Source organism: Falco rusticolus, chromosome 7 (assembly GCF_015220075.1).
Source record: "Falco rusticolus isolate bFalRus1 chromosome 7, bFalRus1.pri, whole genome shotgun sequence".
Lineage (NCBI taxonomy): Eukaryota > Metazoa > Chordata > Aves > Falconiformes > Falconidae > Falco > Falco rusticolus.
This window is the reverse complement of record NC_051193.1, coordinates 275,520-296,614: the sequence shown is the minus strand read 5'-3', so window position 1 is coordinate 296,614 and position 21,095 is coordinate 275,520. Positions and strand designations below refer to the sequence as shown.

General features: G+C 53.2%; 1 protein-coding gene across 1 annotated transcript; it reads right to left on the bottom strand.

Annotated features, from left to right (window-relative positions):
- Positions 1–797: 797 nt before the first annotated feature.
- Positions 798–20,768, bottom strand: LOC119151789 (dual oxidase 2-like). The gene is made up of 33 exons (XM_037396095.1): positions 20,659–20,768; positions 19,904–19,987; positions 18,182–18,346; positions 16,947–17,134; positions 15,509–15,710; positions 14,750–14,915; positions 14,600–14,658; positions 14,382–14,478; positions 14,124–14,211; positions 13,684–13,786; positions 13,179–13,342; positions 12,576–12,742; positions 12,293–12,411; positions 10,806–10,943; positions 10,393–10,506; positions 9,560–9,762; positions 9,179–9,364; positions 8,528–8,753; positions 7,785–7,878; positions 7,401–7,576; positions 7,063–7,132; positions 6,482–6,577; positions 5,418–5,596; positions 4,311–4,541; positions 3,980–4,079; positions 3,817–3,866; positions 3,561–3,688; positions 3,189–3,342; positions 2,823–3,055; positions 2,522–2,680; positions 2,206–2,361; positions 2,003–2,131; positions 798–1,578 (listed from the first exon to the last, which is right to left on the bottom strand). The coding sequence occupies exons 1-33, from the start codon at positions 20,720–20,722 to the stop codon at positions 1,456–1,458; spliced, it is 4,611 nt and encodes a 1,536-aa protein (XP_037251992.1). The 5' UTR covers positions 20,723–20,768; the 3' UTR covers positions 798–1,455.
- Between the last annotated feature and the right edge of the window lie 327 nt (positions 20,769–21,095).

The window sequence follows — 21,095 nt, the reverse complement described above, 5'->3', positions numbered from 1 at the left end:
GTTAGTCTTGGCAGATGTAGAAGCCTGCAAGTCTGTGCTGTGCTTTACACAGCTGAGACATAACCCAGGAGAAATTTCCATAGCCAGAAGAAGCGGTCAAAGTACTGTTCAGAGTAAACTGGGTTGTTAATGTGTAAGCCTGAGCAGGTACAAACCTATCCGAGAGCTTGACCCCGTAATTGGATGTGGTATTAGCAGAGCCTGTCCAAGAATTACTAAAATGCACCTTGCCAAAGGGTGTGTGATGGCTGTGGGAGGGGGAGGCTGCCCAGCTTTTGGCAGCAGGTGTGAACCAGGACTTCTCACTGAGCCCTGGGGCTCTCCTGGCCCCCGACTCCCATGCTGGGGGGAGCCCCACTGGTCTAGCTGGGGGACCACTGGCCATTGCAAGACCCTGTTAACTGCTGGGAAATGGAAACCTACTCCCTTGGGCTTGGGAGGCTGTTTAACAGCCGGAGGGCTGAAGCTATTCCCATGGCTTAGCCTCTTTGGGCTCCTCAGCTGTGATTTTTCTCCCATGCTGGGTTTTGCTGGTGGCATTGGCACTGCAGGGGCATTGCTCAGGGTGATGGGTCTGGTAGGACACAGCGTATGGGGTTGTGCCTGCACTCAAATCTGTATCCCCCCTCCACCCCATGTACATCACCAGCGCAGGGGATACTCATTTCTGTTTAACCCATTTTCCAGTGGACTGGCATAAATATGCAACAGGAGCAAGAGCAGCACTATGCTGCAAGAATTGTAAGTCTCCAGGTGACTGAGACCCCTGCTACAGGAGGCAAGAAAGCGTTTTAAAACTTCAATCAGCTTTATTTAAGTAAGTTCAATCACAGCCTGCAAGAGTGGCAGCCCAAACACAGCTAAGGCCCTATGCAAACCCAGGGCAGGCTCAGAGTGCTGACAAGCAGGCACAAGTAAGTGGGGTAGGAAAGCAGAGTCTGTTTCAGGAAGGGAGATGGTGGGGAGCTCTCTGGCTTCTCACTTCATGTGTATGCCACCTGGATCTTGGGGCAAAGTGCCATGCATTGAGGTGGTGCAGGCACCAGGCTGTTCCCCAAGGCTGTTCAGAGAGATTCCCCAAGCCAGCTGGCAGAGCACAAGCTTTGTCTTGCGGGATTAAGGTGGTAGAGACAGGGTTAACTTGAACACTGGGTTTTCTGGATGGGGTCACGCCAGCCCGACCCTGGGCATGGGGCTGCAGGACTGTGTGGATGGTAGCAGGATGCCCTAGGCTCAGTGTGTGGAGATGCTGGGATAGCAACACTTCACCAGCACACCCTGTGCTGATCTAAGCTCTGCAGGTCTCAGTGTCCATGCTCTTGGCCATGGATGGCTTTCTCCTGGGGATGGTGGTAGTGGGAGCCCAAGACCCTGACCATCCCAAGCACTGCTGCACAGGTGCTGGGATTGAACAATGAAGACTGCAGCCCAAGGGTGAAATGGCATGGGGTAGGGTCAGAAGTTCTCATAGTGATGTGCAAAGTAGGTCTGGTCCTTCTTGTTCAGCTGCTGACAAGCCTTTTCCACACTCTTTGTCATCCCAGGTGGGCCACAGCTGAACACCCCAATCTTCTGCACCTGGGGAAGGAAGGAGGCACAGGGGTCAAACCCAGCAGCACCAGCTCTCCCCCCAGCCCAGCCCCCCTTGGCCCTTTGTCCTCTGGCAGCTTTGAGCACGGACGCTGGCCAAGCAGTCTGTTCCAGCCTGAGAAGGCTTTTGGGGAAGGTTGTCACCTCCCCGTGGAGCTGCTGGGGCCAAGGAAGAAAGATGGGATTCCCCAGGGTCTCTGCCAGCTCTGGGCAGCTGTTGCAGACAAGGTCTCATCCTAGCAGGGTGTGTTTGGCTGGTACGGGTCATTGCTGACTCTTGCAGCTCATCCTGACTGCGGAGGGAAAGTGGGGTTCATGCCCCAAGTTCTCAAGGGCCTCAGGGACAGGCTGGGACCAGTCCTCTGCACTGGTCAGTGGGTGCCCCTCCGCCTGTCCCCAGCCAGGCACTGACCTCAGGGTGCACCTCCTGCAGCGAGCTGAAGAAGGGTGCGAAGGGAGGGCGCCCAAAATGGGTGATAGAGCGCAGCCCTGTGAACAGGCTCTTGTTCAGCACCTTCTGAAAGTGCCGCTCGCAGATGTACTGGAAGAGAGATTGCGGCACGTCAGATGGCCCAGCATGGCATGACAGCCTCCTTGGTGGGTAGCCAGGCTCACCAGCATGGTGGTGCGCAGATCAAACTTCTCAGCCAGCTGTGTGATGTAGATATGTACAGAAACCAAGTTGTTCCTGTCTGTCTCCTCCACCTCATGGATGATATCCGCCAGCCATTCAAACTGCCGCTGTGTGCGTGTCACCCAAATGAAGTAGATCTGTGGCACATGGGGATGAGGCTCAGAGTGGGGCCAGCACCCTTATGCATGTCCATGGGGCTCCTTCCCAGACAGATCATGGAGGATTTTACCCCAAAGTGGCCAGCAGCAGTAGGAGGCATCTCAGAAGGACTCTTGTCTTTCAGATGCTTCCTCTTACCTTCTTACACAGCAGCTTGGAGTTTATGGATGACTTGAAGACCAGGTCCTTGAGGATGGATGCGAAGGGCGTCACCCCAATGCCTCCTCCCACTAGCACAGACACCTTGAACTTGTTCCACTCCTGGTGGCCCTCCCCAAAGGGCCCGTCCAGATACAGCTGGAAAGGAGCCAGCCATCAGCAGAACATCTCCTGCCTCTGCTTGCCCACATATTTGCCACATTCAAGGCTTGAGAACCCATTGCTGAGATGCTCTTGGGCTCGGATGTCCCTGTCCCTGGAGAAGCAGCATGGGACTCACCTTGGGCAGCTTGCCGATGAGGGCCAGGCTCTCTGGGGAGTAGATCTCCCGCAGGCGGGTGGTCCAGGGCCCCACAGCCCGGATGTGCAGGCTCAGCGTGTCCTCATGCGGCGCTGAGGTCAGGGTGAAGGGGTGGTACTCGGTGGTGCCCAGGGCCATGCAGGCAATGCGCACCCACTGCCCAGACTTGTAGTCAAAGTCCTGTGGCCGCTGGAACTGGAGGTGGGTGACACCTGGCGGGGAGGGGGGTTCGCTGAGCTGGACACATTGGGTAGTGTAGGTTCCTCCATCACTGCAGCCCCTCGACGCTCTTGAAGAGCCTGGGCTGAGCTCATGCCATATGGCCGGGGATGTTTGTTGTGGTACCTGAGGGCAGGAGCTCAGCTTTCACCACGCTGATCTCCACCTTCTTCCTGCTCAGACTGAGCAGCTTGTCTGCACTGTAGATGAGAGCTGGGATGATGAAGTAGATGTGGAAGCGGGGCTGCTGGATCAGTGCGTAGCTGCCGTGGATGATGACCTGGGCAGGCAGGAGCCCCCCATCAGGATGGTGCTCAGCACAGCAAGCCATTGTCCCATGGTTGATTTGGTGGCAGCTCAGCAGCAGTGGGGAGCTGGGACTGGGCCCACCAGCTCCTTGGGATCTCCCCAACTATTTCATCTCATCAGCTGGACTGACCCACAGGCTTGCAGTGCATCAGCACGACCCACCCTTTCCTCCCAGCCTAAAGGCTTTACCAGGATGTAGAGCAGCACATAGAGGTGGTGGGTGATCCAGAAGCCCTGGAAGCTGACGCGTCGGAAGTGGCGGGTGGCAAACACGTACATCACGGCCAGGATCACAAGCAGCAGCACTCCTGTCATGCCTGCGAGAGGAGGGGTTGGGGAGGTCCCAGGGGGGATCAGGGCAGCCCCCAGGGGCTCCACCTGGGGTGGGCAGAGGGCTGCCCATCCTGAGCACAGGCATGCAGGTGTGCCTGCTAGGTGGTCTCACCTGGAATAGTCTGGAAGAACCACCAGTAATACTTCTGTGGGAGCTGTGACCTGGAGAGGGACAAGAGACAGCACCACAGAGTGGTCAGAGCAAACCCCTGGTTTCCACTTTCATTCCTGTCCCCGCCCAGGACACTCTGGACTGTGCTTTAAATTTCACCTACCCATCATCTGTAAAGACACTGGAGAAGAGACAGGACAACACGCTGAGCGGCATGACTGAGAAGATGTAGACATTCACTATGTGGCCTGCAGTGTGGAGCACTGTAAGAGACAGAACCCAGGAGAGAGAAGCATCACTGCTGCTGTGGATGGAGATGCAGCAGACCCTGCTGATGTGCCCAGGGACCTGCTCTTCTCTGGTGCAAAGTGTCTGTCTCTGCAGGCTCCTTACAGGCCTTCAAGCTTCTGCCTGGTCCTGCTGTGCCATGATGAGCTGGTCCTCCTGCTTTAGCTGTGGTTCATGGGCAGCACATGTCCCAGCAGCCCACCTACCTGAGAAAATCAGGGCTGCCATAGCAATCCAGCGGTGGAAGTCTACGGCAGCATCAAAGGGGATGTAGTGATTGAGGAAGGTCTCCCGCAGGACAGTGATGAGGTTGCGGCACATGGTAAGCAGGATGTAGGAGTACATGAAGGAGATGCAGGCAGCTGATCCCCGAGAGATGATGATCCCCACGAAGGTGGTCTGAGTAATTCCAGTGCTGGGGGATGCAAAGGTGTAGTCTAGGGAGAGTGAACAGAGGGGGTGTCAGTATGCCTGGCACTGAGGACCGTGACCCTTCCTGCAACAAGGGGACAGCCAGCTGTGTGGCTTCACCAAGAAAAGGTCACGAAGGACTGGGCTGTGTGGGGACAGGGGCACGATTCTTTGTGTCAGACCCCCCAGAGCTGCTGGGTGACAGTCTCCTCAGAAGTCAAGGGAGAGGATTGTCCTCTGCTGGGCACTGTAACTGCACCTTGGTGTTGTGTCCTCAGTTGAGCATCCCAATATGAGAGGTGTCAACAAACTGAAATGAGTCTAGTGGAGGCCACCAGGGTGGGTGGGAGCTGGAGAATGTCACGTAGGGGAAAGACTGAGGGAAATGGGCTTGTTCAGGCTGGAGGAGATGGGTCAGGGAATACCTTGTAGCTGTCTGCAACAACTTAATGGGTGTTAGGGAGGGGAAGAGTGCCAAACTCAGTGATGTACAGCGAAAGGCCAAAAGGCGACAGCATACATTTCACTGAAGGAAATTAAGGTTTGATGTAAAATAAAAACTCTTCACGGGGAGGATGGTCAAAAACTAGTTAAGCCCCAATGAGGTGGTGGGATCTCTGACCTTGGAGCTCCTCAAAGCTTCTTAAGACAAAGGCTCCAGCAGCCTTGATTCAGCTTTGAAATTGACCTTGCTCTGAGCAGGGTGTTGGACCAGACCCCTCCAGAGGTCCCCTACAACCCCAGAATAACTTTTGGTTATTCCAGGGGAGGACCAACACTATTGCCTAAAGCTGTGCCGGGACCTTTCACACCCCAGCATAGTCCATGCAACCACTAGCTTTGAGGAGCCAAGCCCACACACCCCTCCACATCTGGGGCAGCCAAGCTGGATGGGCACTCACAGTAGGCTCTCTCCACGAACACACCAGCAGTGATGGCGGAGAAGAGGACCACACAGACAATATGGCGCCGGTAATTCTCAACGAAGCGCTTGAACTCCTGGATCTTCTGCTGAACTTTGTTCCGCTTGTACTTCTTCCGTTGTGCTTCAGTGTACAAATGCAGCCGGTACTGATTCACCCTGGAAAATATAAGGGGGCTGGTGTCATTTTGAGGCTTAGCTGGCAAGGTATGGCTCAGGGACACACAGCCCAGGTTTGGGTCTTCCTCCCTGTATAGCACTGTGACTGCCTCTGCACACCAGTGGGGGCAGCGACCTGAAGAGCACAGTGTCAGCGGCTGATCTCAGGTCATCCCAGTCTATACACCTTTGAAAGCTGGCAACAAACGTACACATAGTGACTCTTAAACTAAACTGTAGATAAGAACTGTGAAAGATAATTTTCATAGTAATGTTCAGCCCTCCAAACTGATCCCAAGGTAGGGGAAGTTTGTCGGAGCTATTATGGCAAATCAGGATATCCTGGTCATGTGTAACAACCACATAACTGCTTCTTTGTAGAAGTATTTGCTGCTGCCGCAGCATTGAGGACCAGAGTCTCTCCTGTAGCTCTCGCAGGGAGCCTACAGGTGAACCAGCAGCATCCCAAGGGGCAGAGGAGTGCAGGCAGGACCTGCCGGGCAAAGCCTCTCTTTGCAGGCAAGGCACACCACTCTAAACACTATTGCAGGCTCTGGAGTTGGCCACTTCATTTACTTTTTTTGTTATGTTTTTTTCATAGAGGCACATCACCCAGATCCAGCTGTGGCACCATCCCTACTGAGACAGGGCTGTTCCCGTAGCTCCTTGGCCAGCGAGAGGCTGTGATGTGCCTGCCTGGACTGGGGCACCTCCTGCAGGGATGGTCTCGCATCCCTTCCCTGCGTTGCACCACCGTCACTGGGGTGCTGGTTCCTTGCAGCAGTGCCCTTTGACCGGAGGGCGTGTGACACAGAAACATGAGAAACAGCAAATGGCTGAACCCAAACCTGAGAAGCGCACCTGGCGAGGAGACAGTATACTTACTTTCTGCCTGGCCTCTTCCTCAGTTCTCGTCCTTCTTGCTCTATGAAGTGGCTCATGGTGTCCAGGTTTGGGTCTTTCTCCTCCTCTGAGATGGTTCTGTTGGAAATAGAGCTATCTCTAGCCCAAAGCTGTATTTGCAGGAAGGGCTTGGCAAAATTTCCCCCAGTTCTCTACTTTCCATGTCAGGCTCAGCTGAGAAGACATTTAGTTCTTTCTGCAGGCCTGCCCGTGTTAGCTTTAACTGCATGGTACATGGGCTGGATTCACTCCAGGTTAACCCACTTCTTTGAAAAGCAAGGTAGGATGCCCACATCCCCACATACGGATGCAATGGGGGCTCTGAAGAAGGCAATATCTCCTCTCTGCCTGCCTGGGTGACAGGGGAGGAGGGCAGCAGCCCCACCAAAGCATTGGGCTTGCTCACGGCCATGTCCCAGCACTGTCATCCCCCTTCTCCAGTGCTAGGTGTGCAAACAGACAGTGAGGGCATTTGTTGGAGGAGCTGAGGTGAAGGATGGATGTGCATCAGGGCAGAAAGAGAAGAAGAAATAGCAGCAGCAAGGCTCAGGAGGAGAGCTTACCCTTTTGGCTCTTTCTTTTTTATGAAGGAGACGCGGCTGTAAAGGTTTTGCTTGAGCACCTCAGGGACACCTTTGAAAAGCCAAAAGGACAAACAGCTGTTCAAGGATCTGTGAGATGTGGTGGACAAGGTTTAGGCATCGCCCCTGGGCAGGGGTGTGGTGGGGAGAGGCTCTGAGCTGACCCAAAAGTGTCACACATGGAGCAACAGCTGATGCCCCAATACTGCAGTTGGGTTGGAGAGATTGATGGGACAAGATTTGGGAGCTATGTACTGGGTGCTGCCCATCACCTACAGCCCTGCAGGGTCTGGGGTCACCCACTGCTCCTGCCCACTGACCTTTGACGCAGAGGTGGGTGAGACGAAGCTCGCTGTCATGGTCCCGCAGCATGTAGTGGAAATCCTCCCATGTCAGCTCATCCCTGTCCTGAAACCCTGAGGCCCGAAACATGGACTCTGTCACCTGCTCTGCCTGGTCTCTTGACAGGCAGTTGTTGGAGATCTCAATGAAGGACCTGTAGCAATGAGGAGAGATGGGAACTTCAGAGGGCCACAGCTTGAGTCCTTCAAACAACAGAAGGCAGAGCCCCAGACCAGTTTTGCGGGAGCCCATGGGCTCTCGTGTGGCACACTCGGTGAGTGAAGCACAGAAATGGAGCTGCTTTTGAAGACATCTGTGTTTACAGACATTGCAAAAACATCTTGAAAGATGAAGAGAAGTACCTGAGCATCCTCAGAAACTCCTCCTTGGAGAGGAACCCATTCTCATCAATGTCATACATCCTGAACATCACCTTGGACTTCTCCTCTGGGGACCCTAGTGGTAAGAACAAGTAAGTAAGAACAAGATCCTATTTTCATCAACAAATGTGCTCTCAAGCATTGTCTCTAGAGTATGGACCTGCAGCAGCAAACGTCAACACTGAAAGCACACTGCTGATCATAGCTTGACTAGTGACTGAACGTGAATAGCGTGCTGCCCTTTCTCGCACTTGACTTTCTCAAGTGCAAGGTAAAAAATCAGGTAGATACACATTCTTTCTTGTACATTATTTTGCAAACTGAAAACGTGCTTTTGCACAGCAATGATTTTTCTGGGCGCTGCTTTGATTGAATCTGGCATTCATCACCTCCATTTATGAATTCATTATTCCAGTTGTCATTTAGGGAAGATCAGTTACTATCGTCTCTCAAGGACAGGATGCATGGTCCACCCAGGAGAGAGGGCAGAGTTGTCTATGGTGGTGAAAGATAGCTCCCTTCATGAAAAGTCTTTCAGAAGACATAATTGCATTGCCACTGCCCCATAACTCAAGCTGAAGCTGTCCTAAGTGAAGGGAATTTTAATCTGTAGGAGTGTCTACGGATTGACCTGCTGGATGCATCACTCTGCTGGTGGCATTGGCAGAGCCTAGAAACAGCACTGAGGGCAACAGATGAAAACATTAACCAGCTCCAGCTCCCACCTTTCATGAAGACCACCAAGATGTCCAGGAATTCCCGGAAGGAGATGTAGCCGTTGCCATCTTTGTCAGCCAGGGAGAACATAGAGTCCACAAACATGGAGTGGGCTTTGAGTCCCAGGGCCTCGGCAAACTCTGCCCTGCTCAGCTCACACACTAGAGACTCCTTTGCCTTCTGTGAAGATTCAAAGTTGAGTTCTCCAGCATCGGACCTGTCGATTTCCAGCACCTGCCGGTTGTAACCCACAAAAGAAATGCCATGAGTGCTGGCAGAGCAGAAGGCTGGTGTTCACTTGCCTGACCTGTTGCACAAGGACCAGTGGCTTTCCTGGCACAAAACTCATGGGAGATACCATAGGAAAGTCCCGTGTGTCTCCTACACAATGTGACTGTCGTACTAAATGCCAGTGACCATCATGGAGACCTCAGTTACATCATCCACAACTCTCTTTGTAACTTTAGACACTTACATCACCACAACAGAACTCCCTTTGTCTTCTCCAAGGGAAAATGTCTCTTGGTCCTAAAGTATTGGCAGATTCCTTGTGCATAGCTTACCAGCTCTTACAGTGAGCGACAGCAGCAACGTTCATGGCTTAATCAATACAGAAACACCTTCCCCCATGCATCAGAGCCTGCCACACTTCTACTGACCTGAGCAAACAGGTGCCTGAAGAAAGTCTCCAGCATTTGTTTTCTCTGCTCCTGAGTGACTGCCCGTTTCATCAGGTTCTGCTCCTTCATCTCAGACACATGCAGACGAAGGCTGCTCTCCTCCAAGTGGCCTCGTAGCTTCCCAATGAAGTTTCTCCTCTCTGCCTCCTCGCTGAAAAGCAGCACCTGCAGAAGACACCATGGAGTGGCTGCGAGCAGCAGAGGCTCAGCTGGGATGTGAGTGCTGACGCTTTTCACCACAGTGGTCACTCCATGGTATGAGCTGGACCTGGTGGTTCTCAGGAGTTGTGCATGAGCAGCAGGAGAGGACTGTGGACAGTCCAGGGGAAGGTATCATACCTCAGGCATCATAGTACTCACCAGGTCATACTCCTTGGGTCTCTTCAGGAGGAGAGCTCTGTTCGCTTTGTTGCTGGAGAGGATCACCTCCACCCTTTGATGGGCTTTCAGGCTGATGCTCCGGAGCACAGACCCTCTCCCATCCAGCACTTTGAGCACTTCATCAGTTTGGAGCTGGACGTAGACAGGAGAGCTGTCTGTCCTGGGACCGTGCCACTCCATGGCTGATGGGAGAGAGCACAGGACTCAGCTGGAAATGCACACCTGGGCTCCTCCTATTCATCCCAGCACCTCCTTCACCAAGATGCAGTTTGGGAGTGATTTCATGACCAGACACACATGCTGAAAGCAAAATTATGCTCTCCCAATTGCAGAGCTCAAGTGCATGGGCACAGAAGGAGTACAGACCATGGAGCAGGGAGGCAGGATTTTTCCATTGTCCAGAGCAAGGAGATACAGTCCCTATCCTGGAGCTACCAGTGCAGCTGCTCTGCATAGGTTTCCTTCAGGTAAGGTGTGATCTGGAGAGGGCTGGAATTAAAGGGTCATAGGATGACTCAGGTTGGAAAGGACTTCGGTTGGAAGGGTCTCTCGCCCAACCTCCTGCCCAAAATAGGACCAGCTACAGGGTCAGGCCAGTCTGCTCAAGGCTTTATCTGGTCAGGTCTTAGATATGACGGAGATTGCACCACCACTTTGGGCTACCTGCTCCACTGCTTGGCTATCCTCCTGGGGAAACAGTTTCTCCTTATATCCAGTCTGGATATAATCTCCAAGCCCAGCCTGCCTTGGGATGTGCCCTGACTTCAGCAGCATCACCAGATGCCATCATAGGATTGACAGTGCCACCTCACCGCATATCGCCTCGCTGGTCACTTCCCTCCGCACACTGGGGCCCTGCTCCTTCTGCAGCTTCTTGAAATCTCTCTTGCGGAAAACAGCAACGATCCAGGCAACAAACAGAGTCACTGTGGACACAGGGGAGAAGGAGGAATGAGATATCATAAAGCTCCTTTCCACTTTGGCAGCATCACCTGCATGATTTATTTCTTCCACATCACCCCTGGTTCAATGCTGTGTGGATTTATTTAATGCGGAGATGCTCCATGAAAGCCCTGCTCCCTCCTGGTGCCCAAGGACCCTGCCATCTCAAGGACCATGGAGTGACCAGGACTCAGCAGCACCTGCTGGGACGTGCTTGGTCCATAGGCACTTAGCCCCTTTCTCCAGTAGAAAAGGAGATGGGTAAAGAAACGGAGTGGCAAACCTAAAGGCAGACAGCAGAGGACAACAATGATGATCCCGAAGCCTGTGCCACTGCCTTCGAAGTAGTCCAGCACCATCAAGGGCGTGCAGTTGGCCAGGTGTTGAGCCGTCAGCTGCTGGGGCTGGGGGCACGGGTCCCCTGCATGTGGGGAGACAGGCTGTGAGTGTCATGGACCTTTTACCCATCTCACCTCCATCGTCCCCAGGAACCTCTGCATTAAGATGATGGTGAGGTTTGTTGCCAAGTGACCCAGGGAGCACTGCAAAACTGGGGTGCTTGAGTTAAACTCCATATCTTAGGGAACAATTGTTTTTTTCCAGGTTGAACCTTTGCCTGCCAGAACAAAGCAAGTGCAGAACTGGACTTGAGTACTCTGGGAGTTCAGTTCCATCATCTCACCTGATGGGATGGGCTGAGCAAGAAGCACCCTGGGCCATGGCAAACTGGGGCTCAGAGCCTCTGCTCATCTGGGTGCTGCAAACCCAGGGAGTCCTCCTGGTACAATTGCATGGAACATAAGCCAAGGGAATGAAAACTCCTTGCAAGGGTTCAAATGTGCACCAAATAAAATGCTTTCAGTAAGTGGGAAGGGTGTGGCAAGATCCCAAGAAGAAAAGGCATACTGCTGTGTCTGGCCTCACCTCACCCTAAGCATGGCAGCAGGAGGGAGAGGAAAGCTCATTTTAAGGATGGTGCAGGAGGGCACCAGGGTGAGGGATGCACAGCAGGCACAGGACTAGGCTGCTCCTAGTCTCCTGTGAACCCAACATGTGCTGGAGTGCAAGCTCCAGGTTCTCCCCAAGCTGAAAGCCAGCTGATGCAGGTCGTACTGCTGTTGCAACCACATCTGCAGGAACACCTGGCCAGCTCTTCCAACAGGGCTGGTTAACCAACAGCCCAGTCAATGGAGCAGCTAGGCGAGGGGGTGGGTATGGGGGGGTGTTGCAGTACAACACCCAGGGCATATGTAGGGGTTAGTGCAATTAAAGGCAAAAGTAGGGAATGATACACAGTTATGGTACACAAAGCTTAACTCATCTGCAAACTCCATGATGTTTCAGGTCACTCATCAGTTTAACCTGCAACCTGTGTGTGCTTGTATAGAGAAGGAGCTAGAGGACACGTCAGTGAGGAGCGTGACAGTGTGGGTAGGCAGAGGCTGAGTTCTAACCCTAGCATGACTTTCAAGGGCATCAGTTGTATTTTTGTACCCAGACATCCTTCCAGGCCTCATGCAATTCACCTGCCTGGACTTCAGCCCACTTTCAATGTCAGTGCTGCCTGCCTCACCTATAAGCAACCCTTGTATCTTGCACACATTTCGCTGGCTTAGGGGCATAGCAGGTGTCAGGCTGGAGGAACTGCCAGCCCAGTGCTTTCCCTGTGTCACTGAGTCACCATCTGTGTCACCAAGATGGGTCTGCTTTCCTCCCTAACTTGCCAGTGCTGTTTGCTCCCGGTGCCCTGCCTTTACACGCAGCACTCACCCTCTCTCCAGACAAACACGTGGGGCTGGAGGTCTGTGGGGTCTGCGTGGGTGACGGCAGCCAGGATGTCGTGGAAGGTGGTGTTACGAATCTTTCCAATTTCTTCTGCTGTGAACAGCCTGGGGAAAAAGATACGGGGCCAGATGGTGGCCCTGGGTGTCACCGGGCAGCAGCAGGAGGGTTTCACTCCTGGCACTGTTTTAGGAACTGAGGAAGCTGGAGGATGTGTTACGGGGGCTTGCAGAGCAGTGGGCAGCCTGCCAGATGGGGAAGAGGCATTTACCCATTCTTGGTGTTTTCAAACCAAAACCTGTCACCATCACGCAGGCGCACAAACTGGTCCAGGATGATGGCACTGAAGAGGGAGCTGTCAGCCTCCAGCATGCCTCCGGGGAGCAGCTCCAGCCCAGCTGTATTGTTGGCATACAGCACAGCGACCTTCTCCAGCACCTGGCCAGAAACCCACACGGCACATGTGAGCAGAAGGAATTCTGCCAGGGCATCAGAAAGTCTTGGCAAGTCTCAGAAGGAGTGAGGAACATGCATTTCTCAGGCATCACATGTCCATGGGCTGTGAAGATGCTCAGCCCCACACACCCTTGAGCTCACAGCTTGGACTTGAGCAACTAAGCATCAGTCCCAGCGCATCTCGGCTCCAGGAGGAGCAGAGCATCCAGCTGCGTGGGAGCTTAGCACCAGGGCAGGATATATATAGTCGTGCCGTGTAACTGCACAGTTACACCAATGCAATAGCCCTGCAGGCATGAAAATAAGTTAGCACACGGATGCCCCACTTCCTACATTGCTGGAGAAGCCAGTTACTGCCTGGACTGCCCCAACATCCTTTGACCCACACTCTCTCCGTGCCCAGACCAGTTCCTGTTACCTGTTGCTCCAGGTGTGGGGCAAGGTCTGACCAGCTCTGGAGAGGCTCCAACCCAAATCGCTCCCGGGCTTGGTTATAGGTGGGCAGGCCAAGATCTCGCCCACGCTGAAACCAGCTGGCCACGTAGTCAGTGCGGGAGTACTTCAGGGGCCCATACCAGTAATCTGTGGGTGGATTTGAAGCCATGGTGATGGCAAGGCAGAGCTGGAGGAGCAACACCAACTGCCATAGCTGCTGGGCTGGCCTCATTCCTCTGCCATGGGCCATGCTGAACATGGAGATCATCTCCACGTTCATGTTCTTGTCAGGACAGTCCCATGGACATGCTTATGTCCTGCAGCTTCTCTGCACCTCCATTAACAAGGCTGAAGCTGGTCTGAGCATGTGGTTGGGTGCTGATGGCAGTGGCCATGGGACCTGTCTCCCCACCTCAGCCCCTGCACAGCCCTGGGAGAGAGGGTCCCCCCCCACTGATGTGCCAGCTGCAGTACGGGGGAGTGCAGACCTTGGAGATCTTCCACCACAACATTGTCCTCCTGCTCTGCAATCTGTGAGCTCATCCCCAGCAGGAGGTTGTCCACATCGTCTGCCTGCTGCAGCCTGGTGCTCTGAGGGGAAGAGCAGATGATTCCTCACAGGACTGAGAACATGGGGCAGCCCCACACCCCTGAACTGGTGACCATAGGGGTGCAGACCCAGGGACTTCTTCCCAGCTCATTTTCTCCACATCAGCTCAACCCTGAGGTCTGAGCCTGCCGCAGATGAAGGTGGTATCTGGGGATGTCTGGATGGGGAAGAGCTCACACTCCCTTGGTTAGCTGTCACGCTCCCCACCCAATTTCCCTTTCAGATCCCTGTGGTGTCTTCCATAACATAAAGCAAGGAATGAAGCCCCCCCGGCCAGTCTGACATGTCCTCAGGACCCCCATGCCCCCTTACCCGTACCTCTCTGCTCCAGTAGCTGTTGCAGAGCCGCACTGCTGGGAACGGGCCACCAGGGCCAGGCACTTCCTGGAACTGGCACCTGGGGTGTCTGGAACAGAAGAGAAGGGCTGGACCCACAGCTCCCGGGTCTCAACTGTCCCCGCGAGGGGCAGGATGTGGGGAAGGGACTGGGCCCATGCTCAGCCACCACCTCCTCTTGGGCATCCCCTTCTCTGGCACAGACACCGCTCTCCCACAGCCCCACCAGCTTGCTCCTACCTCTTGTAAATGCCTGGTGGCACCATGGTGGCCAGGAATTGCCCTGAAGCCGCCAAAAACTCTGGTGAGAGGCTGGGGTCCAGGTGCTGCTGGTAACCTGTGGGGCAGCAGCCACGGTCCAGCAGCCAGGCTGGAGGGAAAGGGGGCCAAGCTCCCTCTCCTGCCTCATCCCCCAGCTCCCCTGGTCTCCCCACACAGCACTGCCCCCATGCCCTCACCTTTGTACTCCGGGACGTCTCTCCCCAGCAGGGTTGGCAGCCATTCATACAGCACGATGCTCTAGGGCACAGGGGACCTGGGTCAGGGCCAGTGTTGGGGAGGATGTCAAGGGTCCCAGCAGAGCTGCAGGGGGGTGGTCCATCCCTCACCTGAAATTGGCGATGACCCACTTGCGAGTGTGCTGGAAGAGGTCCTCATCGGACCAGGTGGGGTGTGTCTGGGCCAGCACTGTGGCCAGGTGGTTGTGGTACCGAAACCAGGTGATGCTCTCAGCCTGCAGGAAGAGGTTCTCATTCCCCCAGGCGCTTCCCAGGTCTGCAAGAGCCACTGGGACCATCAGTGGGGGATGCTGCCACTGGGTCTAGGTTTGCCCATGGCTGGAGGAGCAACCCCAGACCTGTGGCTGCAGCCCAGCATCCCCTCATCCCCTCAACCCCTCCCTCCTCTCCAGGGACAGAAGCAGCCTGAGCATGCAAGAAGCAGCACCAGGCCCCCAGCATGGACAAAAGGTCAGGCAGGTGAGGAATTCAAAGCAAGCTGAGCAGGTTTTTATTGGTGGCAGCCCCCTTCCCCAGAGGAGTTCGCCTTGGATCAGAGGGATCAGCACCCACAGGTCTCTCTGTGTTGGCTGGGAAATGACCTGTTGCCTCCTGGGGTTGTGGCACCTTACGTTCATGGCATGTCTTTGCTGTGAAGCCTTCACTGGGGCACCTGTCTTCCTGTCCCTTGGGCTGGGAAACTGCCTGCTCTCCCATGGAACTGCTGACCTGCGTGTCCTGGCTCACCGCACACCCATACCCTTTCCTGGGATCCCCTCTGGGCTCAGCTTCAGGGACCACCTGCTCCTCCTACTCATGGTCAGAGGTGGAGCCAAGCAAGTGAAAACCCAAAGAGGATGCCACAATTACCGTAGATTCCCTGGGAGCCACCCTGTCCTGTGGATGGATCCAGCGCCTTCCACATGGGAACCCTCCCGTCTGTCTCCCTTGGGAGGCGCCCGCTGGGCCCCGATGCCAGCTTTCCCCCTGAGAAGTTCCTCAGGACATCACTCCAGGACTGTGAGGGGCCATAGATGGAGCTTCCGTCCAGCCAGCCCGTCACCTCGTTGATCTAGGGCAGGCACAGGGAATGGGCATTAACAGGCACTGGGGTCTCAGTGAAAATCTGCAAAAAGTGCCTGAAAAGCCCCAACCTGTCCCTTTTGGTCCTGCAAAGCAGCCACCCATCCTCTGTTTTAACAAGAACTGTCAGGATGCAAATATATACACCAACAACCTTTATGCAAACTGCAAGAATTAGCACCAGATACAGCAAAAGACCAGGCACAGGTTTTTCAGAAGTACATTTTGGGGCTTTTTCCCATTTATTTTCAACCATGACCAGCAGCAGACATCTGTGAATCCCTACATAAGGCTCTGGTAGCCCTGCCCTCACAGCAGGGAGTCCCACTGCCCTGGCAGCATGTCGAATATCTCCCCTGCCAAATGTTTTCATGAAAACACCCTGGATTTTTCATTTTTCTAAGGTTTGAAATACTGCTAAAAACATGACTTGCTAATCTGGTCTCATCATGGTTTGTCATGTGAAAGGTTCAGGGCCTATTTTGCTTTGGTGATTGTGACTGGGAAACTTTCCAGCACAAAAGAAAAAGCACATGGGCTTGGGAACACATTCAACCTCAGCAGCAAAGTACAGAGAAACTGGGGGAAATCTGGATTTTTTCCAAAGTGACTTAAATTCAGAGAAGCTTTACAACTTTATGACAGTACCGGCTCAGTTTTTTCATACATTATTAAGGGTAAGAGTTGGTGCCTTAAAAAATATGCCGTAACTACTGGCCTTCTAGAGCAGCACAGGTGTACAAATTGGTTATGGAAGTTCATTACACTTGCACTAAAAAGGCTGCAGTTATCACTTGTTTCACCAGACACAGGCAGCCCTACCTTTGCTCATTTTGACTGAAGTGGTAACAACTTTGGCAGCCAAGGAAAACTACTAATTGCTCCTGCTTTACCCTTTCCTCTTCCACCTGCCACAAACCATGCAAGATACTAAAATTTGCATTAAAATAGATGGCACAGGCAGATTTAGAGTAATTGCATTTCCTTTGGCCAGGAAAAGTACCGACCATGTGCAACCACAAATGATGCTCTGTGTGAACCAGTACCTTGGAGCTGTGCTTTGGTTTCATTTGCAATTGGCTCAGACATTTGAGAGATGTATGTTTTTAAGGAACCAGTGGTGCTCTCTTTAATTTTTGCAAACATTATTTTGGCTGCTACAGACCCCATTGCTGGGTACCAAGGAATTTAGCCAAAAGGCAAGAGCAAAGGAAACACTACCTACCTGTTCCCGAGGGCTGTTGGGGCTCTGCCCTGTCTCTGTTGCCCAGTGGATGCGCTGGAAAGGCAGGACCACGTCTCCAGTGCCTGCAGGGTCGAAGATGAGGTCTCCAGATGGGATGTGGATGTTCAGGAACTCAGCAGGGCAGCCAGGTTTCTCTGTACCCAGGATGTCCAAGAGCACGTGAAAACCTGGCAAAGACCCAAGCAAGGTCAGCAGCTGGGAAGACTGTCACCAACACTTGGAGCAGGATGTGATGGTGGGCAACCAAGTTGTACATGGGCTGAGTGGACCACCCTGTGCAGCAAGACTGGTTTCCTTCCCGCCTTCGCTGCTGGTTTTCTCCGTGATTTTGAAAAAGTCACTTTGGGCTGGAGCCCAGATGTGCTGAGCTCCAGCCCACAGGAACAAGGCTCCAGGTGCCCCTAGCCAGACCTCATGAGTAGGGTAGGGTCATTCAGGAACCAGGGTGGAGAAACTCAGCCAGTGGATGTTTGGAGACCACCAGCTGCTGGCACCACTTCACCAGGCACAAGGCTCTGCATTTAGCCACTATTCCCTGAGCTCCTCCTTGCCTGGGGCCTTCAAGGCCAAGGGTTGCTGCCGATGCTGAGCCCAGTGGCTGCTGTTGGCCCATTTGAGCTCTGGTGTGATGGGAAAAACTACCTCCAGGGAGAAGCTAAATGGTACTGCACTAGTGTCTTCCCCTCCAGTGGCCCATCCTGGGGCCCAGCACCCTGGCTTGGGTGTATGGGGATGTAGCACCTTAAGCTGTGCAGGGAGCTGGGTGTCTCCACTGCTTTGACAAGTTCAGCCTGTTTTCCCAATGAGCTGAGGGTATTTCCCACAGACAGATGTCCCCAGGCTTGGAGATCCAAGACCCTGCCAAGTTCCTGAGCAACAGCAAAAACTGCTCCAACTTGCAGCAGTTCTGCCCAGCAATCATTCATGGTGTGGCTCTTATTGCATCTGTCAGGCATTTTGCAACGGTGTAACTCTACCACTAAAACAAATGAGGAAGTTCCCAAACGATAAATATCAGCGTTTGGAACAACAGCCAAAGGTCACCGAAAATTCATGCAAGCTGTCTTGGCTGGACAGTACTTGGTGATACCCAAGGCTTTATCTTTCAGGCGTGGGTCTGCTATGGAGCAGTGGGTGAGGAGCACTCTGACACATGGCCTTGGGGTACGAGAAACCAACTTTTTTTCCACTTGTTGCCAGGCCCCAGCTCTCACCAAAGAAGACAGCCAGCACAGTTACGTTCCTGCGGGAGGGCAGCCCGGAGGGTCCCCGCGCCACCGTGTTGCTGAGCTGGCGAGCGTTGGGCACATGGGGCTCCTGCAGTGCCTGGTAGACACCATCCGCGTAATTGGCTGGCAGGAGACGCAGCAGCCTAGCACCTGCGGCACAAAAGCAACACAGCATGGTTCTGATGGCACCTGACAGGAGATGCAACAAGAGCAGGGTATGCTGGTGTGTGCGAGGGTCCCAGAAGAGAGCAAGAGGATGGCATTGATGCTTATAATGGCCAAGCGCATGTAAGTTTTAGTACCAACACCCAAAACTTCTTGCAGCACTGGGGTCAGAACTCTTAAAACTAGCAGGGATCCTCCATGGGCATGTTCCCTTTCAGGTGTCCTTCTCTGGTCCATGTGCATCCCCATTGCCTCCTAGAGGTCTGGGGTGGTGTGCTCCAGTGGGTAACTGGGGTGATGTTAAGATGCCCACATTGACTATATAATCCTGCACAAGCATGGTGATTGTCAGCACCGTAGGAAACAGGAGAGGAAACAGCCAGAGAGGCAGAGAGACAAGGGAGAAGATGAGGGAAACTTTGCACCCACTCCCTGTCTCATAACTGAACAGCCCACAGGCAGGAGGTCATTTCTCACTGATGAGAGAGTTTGTTTCAAAAGGCTCTTCACCAATGTGGTGAGCTTCATTTGATGGAACTCCTCAGAGCTGGAGGAAATCCTGAACTACTGGCTTAGTTTCCATAGGTTTGTTTCCAAATGTTAAGGTCTGATCCATCTGCTCTGGAAGAGGGAGATCATCTCTGCCAGGGACCTGCTGGACCTCTCTGACAGGCCTTGGTGTAACCAGAGGGCTGATGACACACATGTTGAGTCAGCCATTCAGACTCAGAGGAAGCTGTAATTGCCACCATGCCTTGTGACACATGTAGGCAACCGATCTGGGCTGCAGGAAATAGGAGGATTCATAACCTTTAATATTTTAGGTAAGATCCTCCCTGATCCACCCTGGTCCCTGGCTCAGGGACATCTCCTGATAGTGGGCCCACAGGCTGGTTATAAGCATGACAAAGCAGCTCACAACTGGCACAGGGAAATCCCACATGCCTGGCCCAGTACAGACCAGTCCATACTGCACAGCAGCCCAACAGCACAGTATCTGCCCTGTGCAGCGCAGAAAAAGAGTTGGTCTAGCATGCCTGGACCATGAACTCTTCTGTCTCTGGCCTTGTGTTGAATGCTGCTTGAACTGCATGCTGATTCTGGCTGAAGATGCTTTTTCTCAGCTCCAGGATCCCTGACTGTCACTGAAACTCCTGCTGGGAGTAGCTGGGCCCTCCCTGCCATGGATATTTTGAATAGCCCCATAGAGGCACAGCTCTGCTCAGGGACTGATCTAACACCAGCATGACCTGCAGATATTGCCCAGGCGGCAGGTAAAAGTGGCAAGGCCAGGACATGAGAAACAAAGGTGGCCTTCTGGGCCCCTCCAGACTGCTCTAACAGGACTCTTAGGTGCATCTAGGGACCCACCCTGAGTGCAAACAGTCACCTCTAAGGGCCACAAGAGATGGCACTGCCTGCTTACCTGACTGGTTGAGGCTCAAGTCAGAAAGGGTTTCTCTCTCAGTCATAAAGTGAGTCAGATGCCAAGGTGCCGCCTCACCCAACCCCACCATCCTCATCCCCAGGCCTGGCACTCACCCACCGAGCCACGGCTGTGGTGCAGCAGGTTGTTGTACCAGCCATCGTAACGTTGGACCTCCCAAGAGATGCTCTCCTGCGCTCCTGGAAGAGGCCAGACCCACTCGGTGAGCAGTATAAAAACCCACATGAAACAATCATCTCCATTACAGAATTGTATTTGTATTGTGATATTTTCACATATTCTTTCTGAAACTTTCTGTACAAGCAGTGTTTTAGACAAGCTTTGCACTCCTTTTGATGCATAAGCAGTGTCTAAAATTAGAAATTCATGCTTGTGATGCTGATGTCCCCAAATTAATTTCTGACCCTCATCAGTCTAGTCCCAAAGGATCTTAATTTCCTCTTTCTCTGTTATTGTATCAGAAGTCTCTCCTTACTTCTGACCCCTACAATGTCCATGTGAGTCAAGCAAAGGCCTTGACACTGAAGTTATTATGCTTTCCCCTATGCATTGTCAGCATCAGCCTTTGCCAAGAAACATGCATTTTGTTTCCTTTGTGTTAATTTATATTGCTTTTATTCTAACACAAGCAAAAAGCCCCAGTTCCTGGTTACAAGCTGTGTACTTCCATAAAGAGCAGTAGGTGAGTCTCCCAGCCTGCAGGCTCTGCAAGTTCAGCATTTTGCTCATTTTCTTTCTTATCATGAAAGAGTCTCTGATGTGATGTCCCATGAGTTAATGGAAATTCCTCTAAGGGCTAGAAACTATCCAGGATCTCCCCTTGGATCCTCTTCCCTGAAACTGTACTTACTCCCTAAGTTCCACGTCACCAGCAGAACCACGGTCAAACTCAACATTATCTCTGCAGATTGCATCGGCCACTGGTCTTTAGAAGCAAGCCACCTGTGAATGGAGAGGAGGAGGAGGAAGCTGGAGCTGAGCTGCTCTCAGGGGCTCGGAACATACACAGACCATAATCTCAGCTCCCTCTTGTGGTTTCAGCTTCCTGGTAAAGCCCCTCTGCAGCCACCATCCATCCAACAGCATCTCCCAGTTGGGGCTGTGGGAAGGTGGCAGGGGACACGTGAGACACCGTCACCCTGGGAAAGCTCTGTCAGGAGGTGTCAGCAGGCCTGAGAAGACCTTTCTGCTGGAGCAGGACCAGTAGCCCTGCCTTGGTGTATCCCAGCTGTAGGCTCACAAACTCATCATCCGTGCCAGGAAGGCATTAAGCTGTGCCAGCTCTGT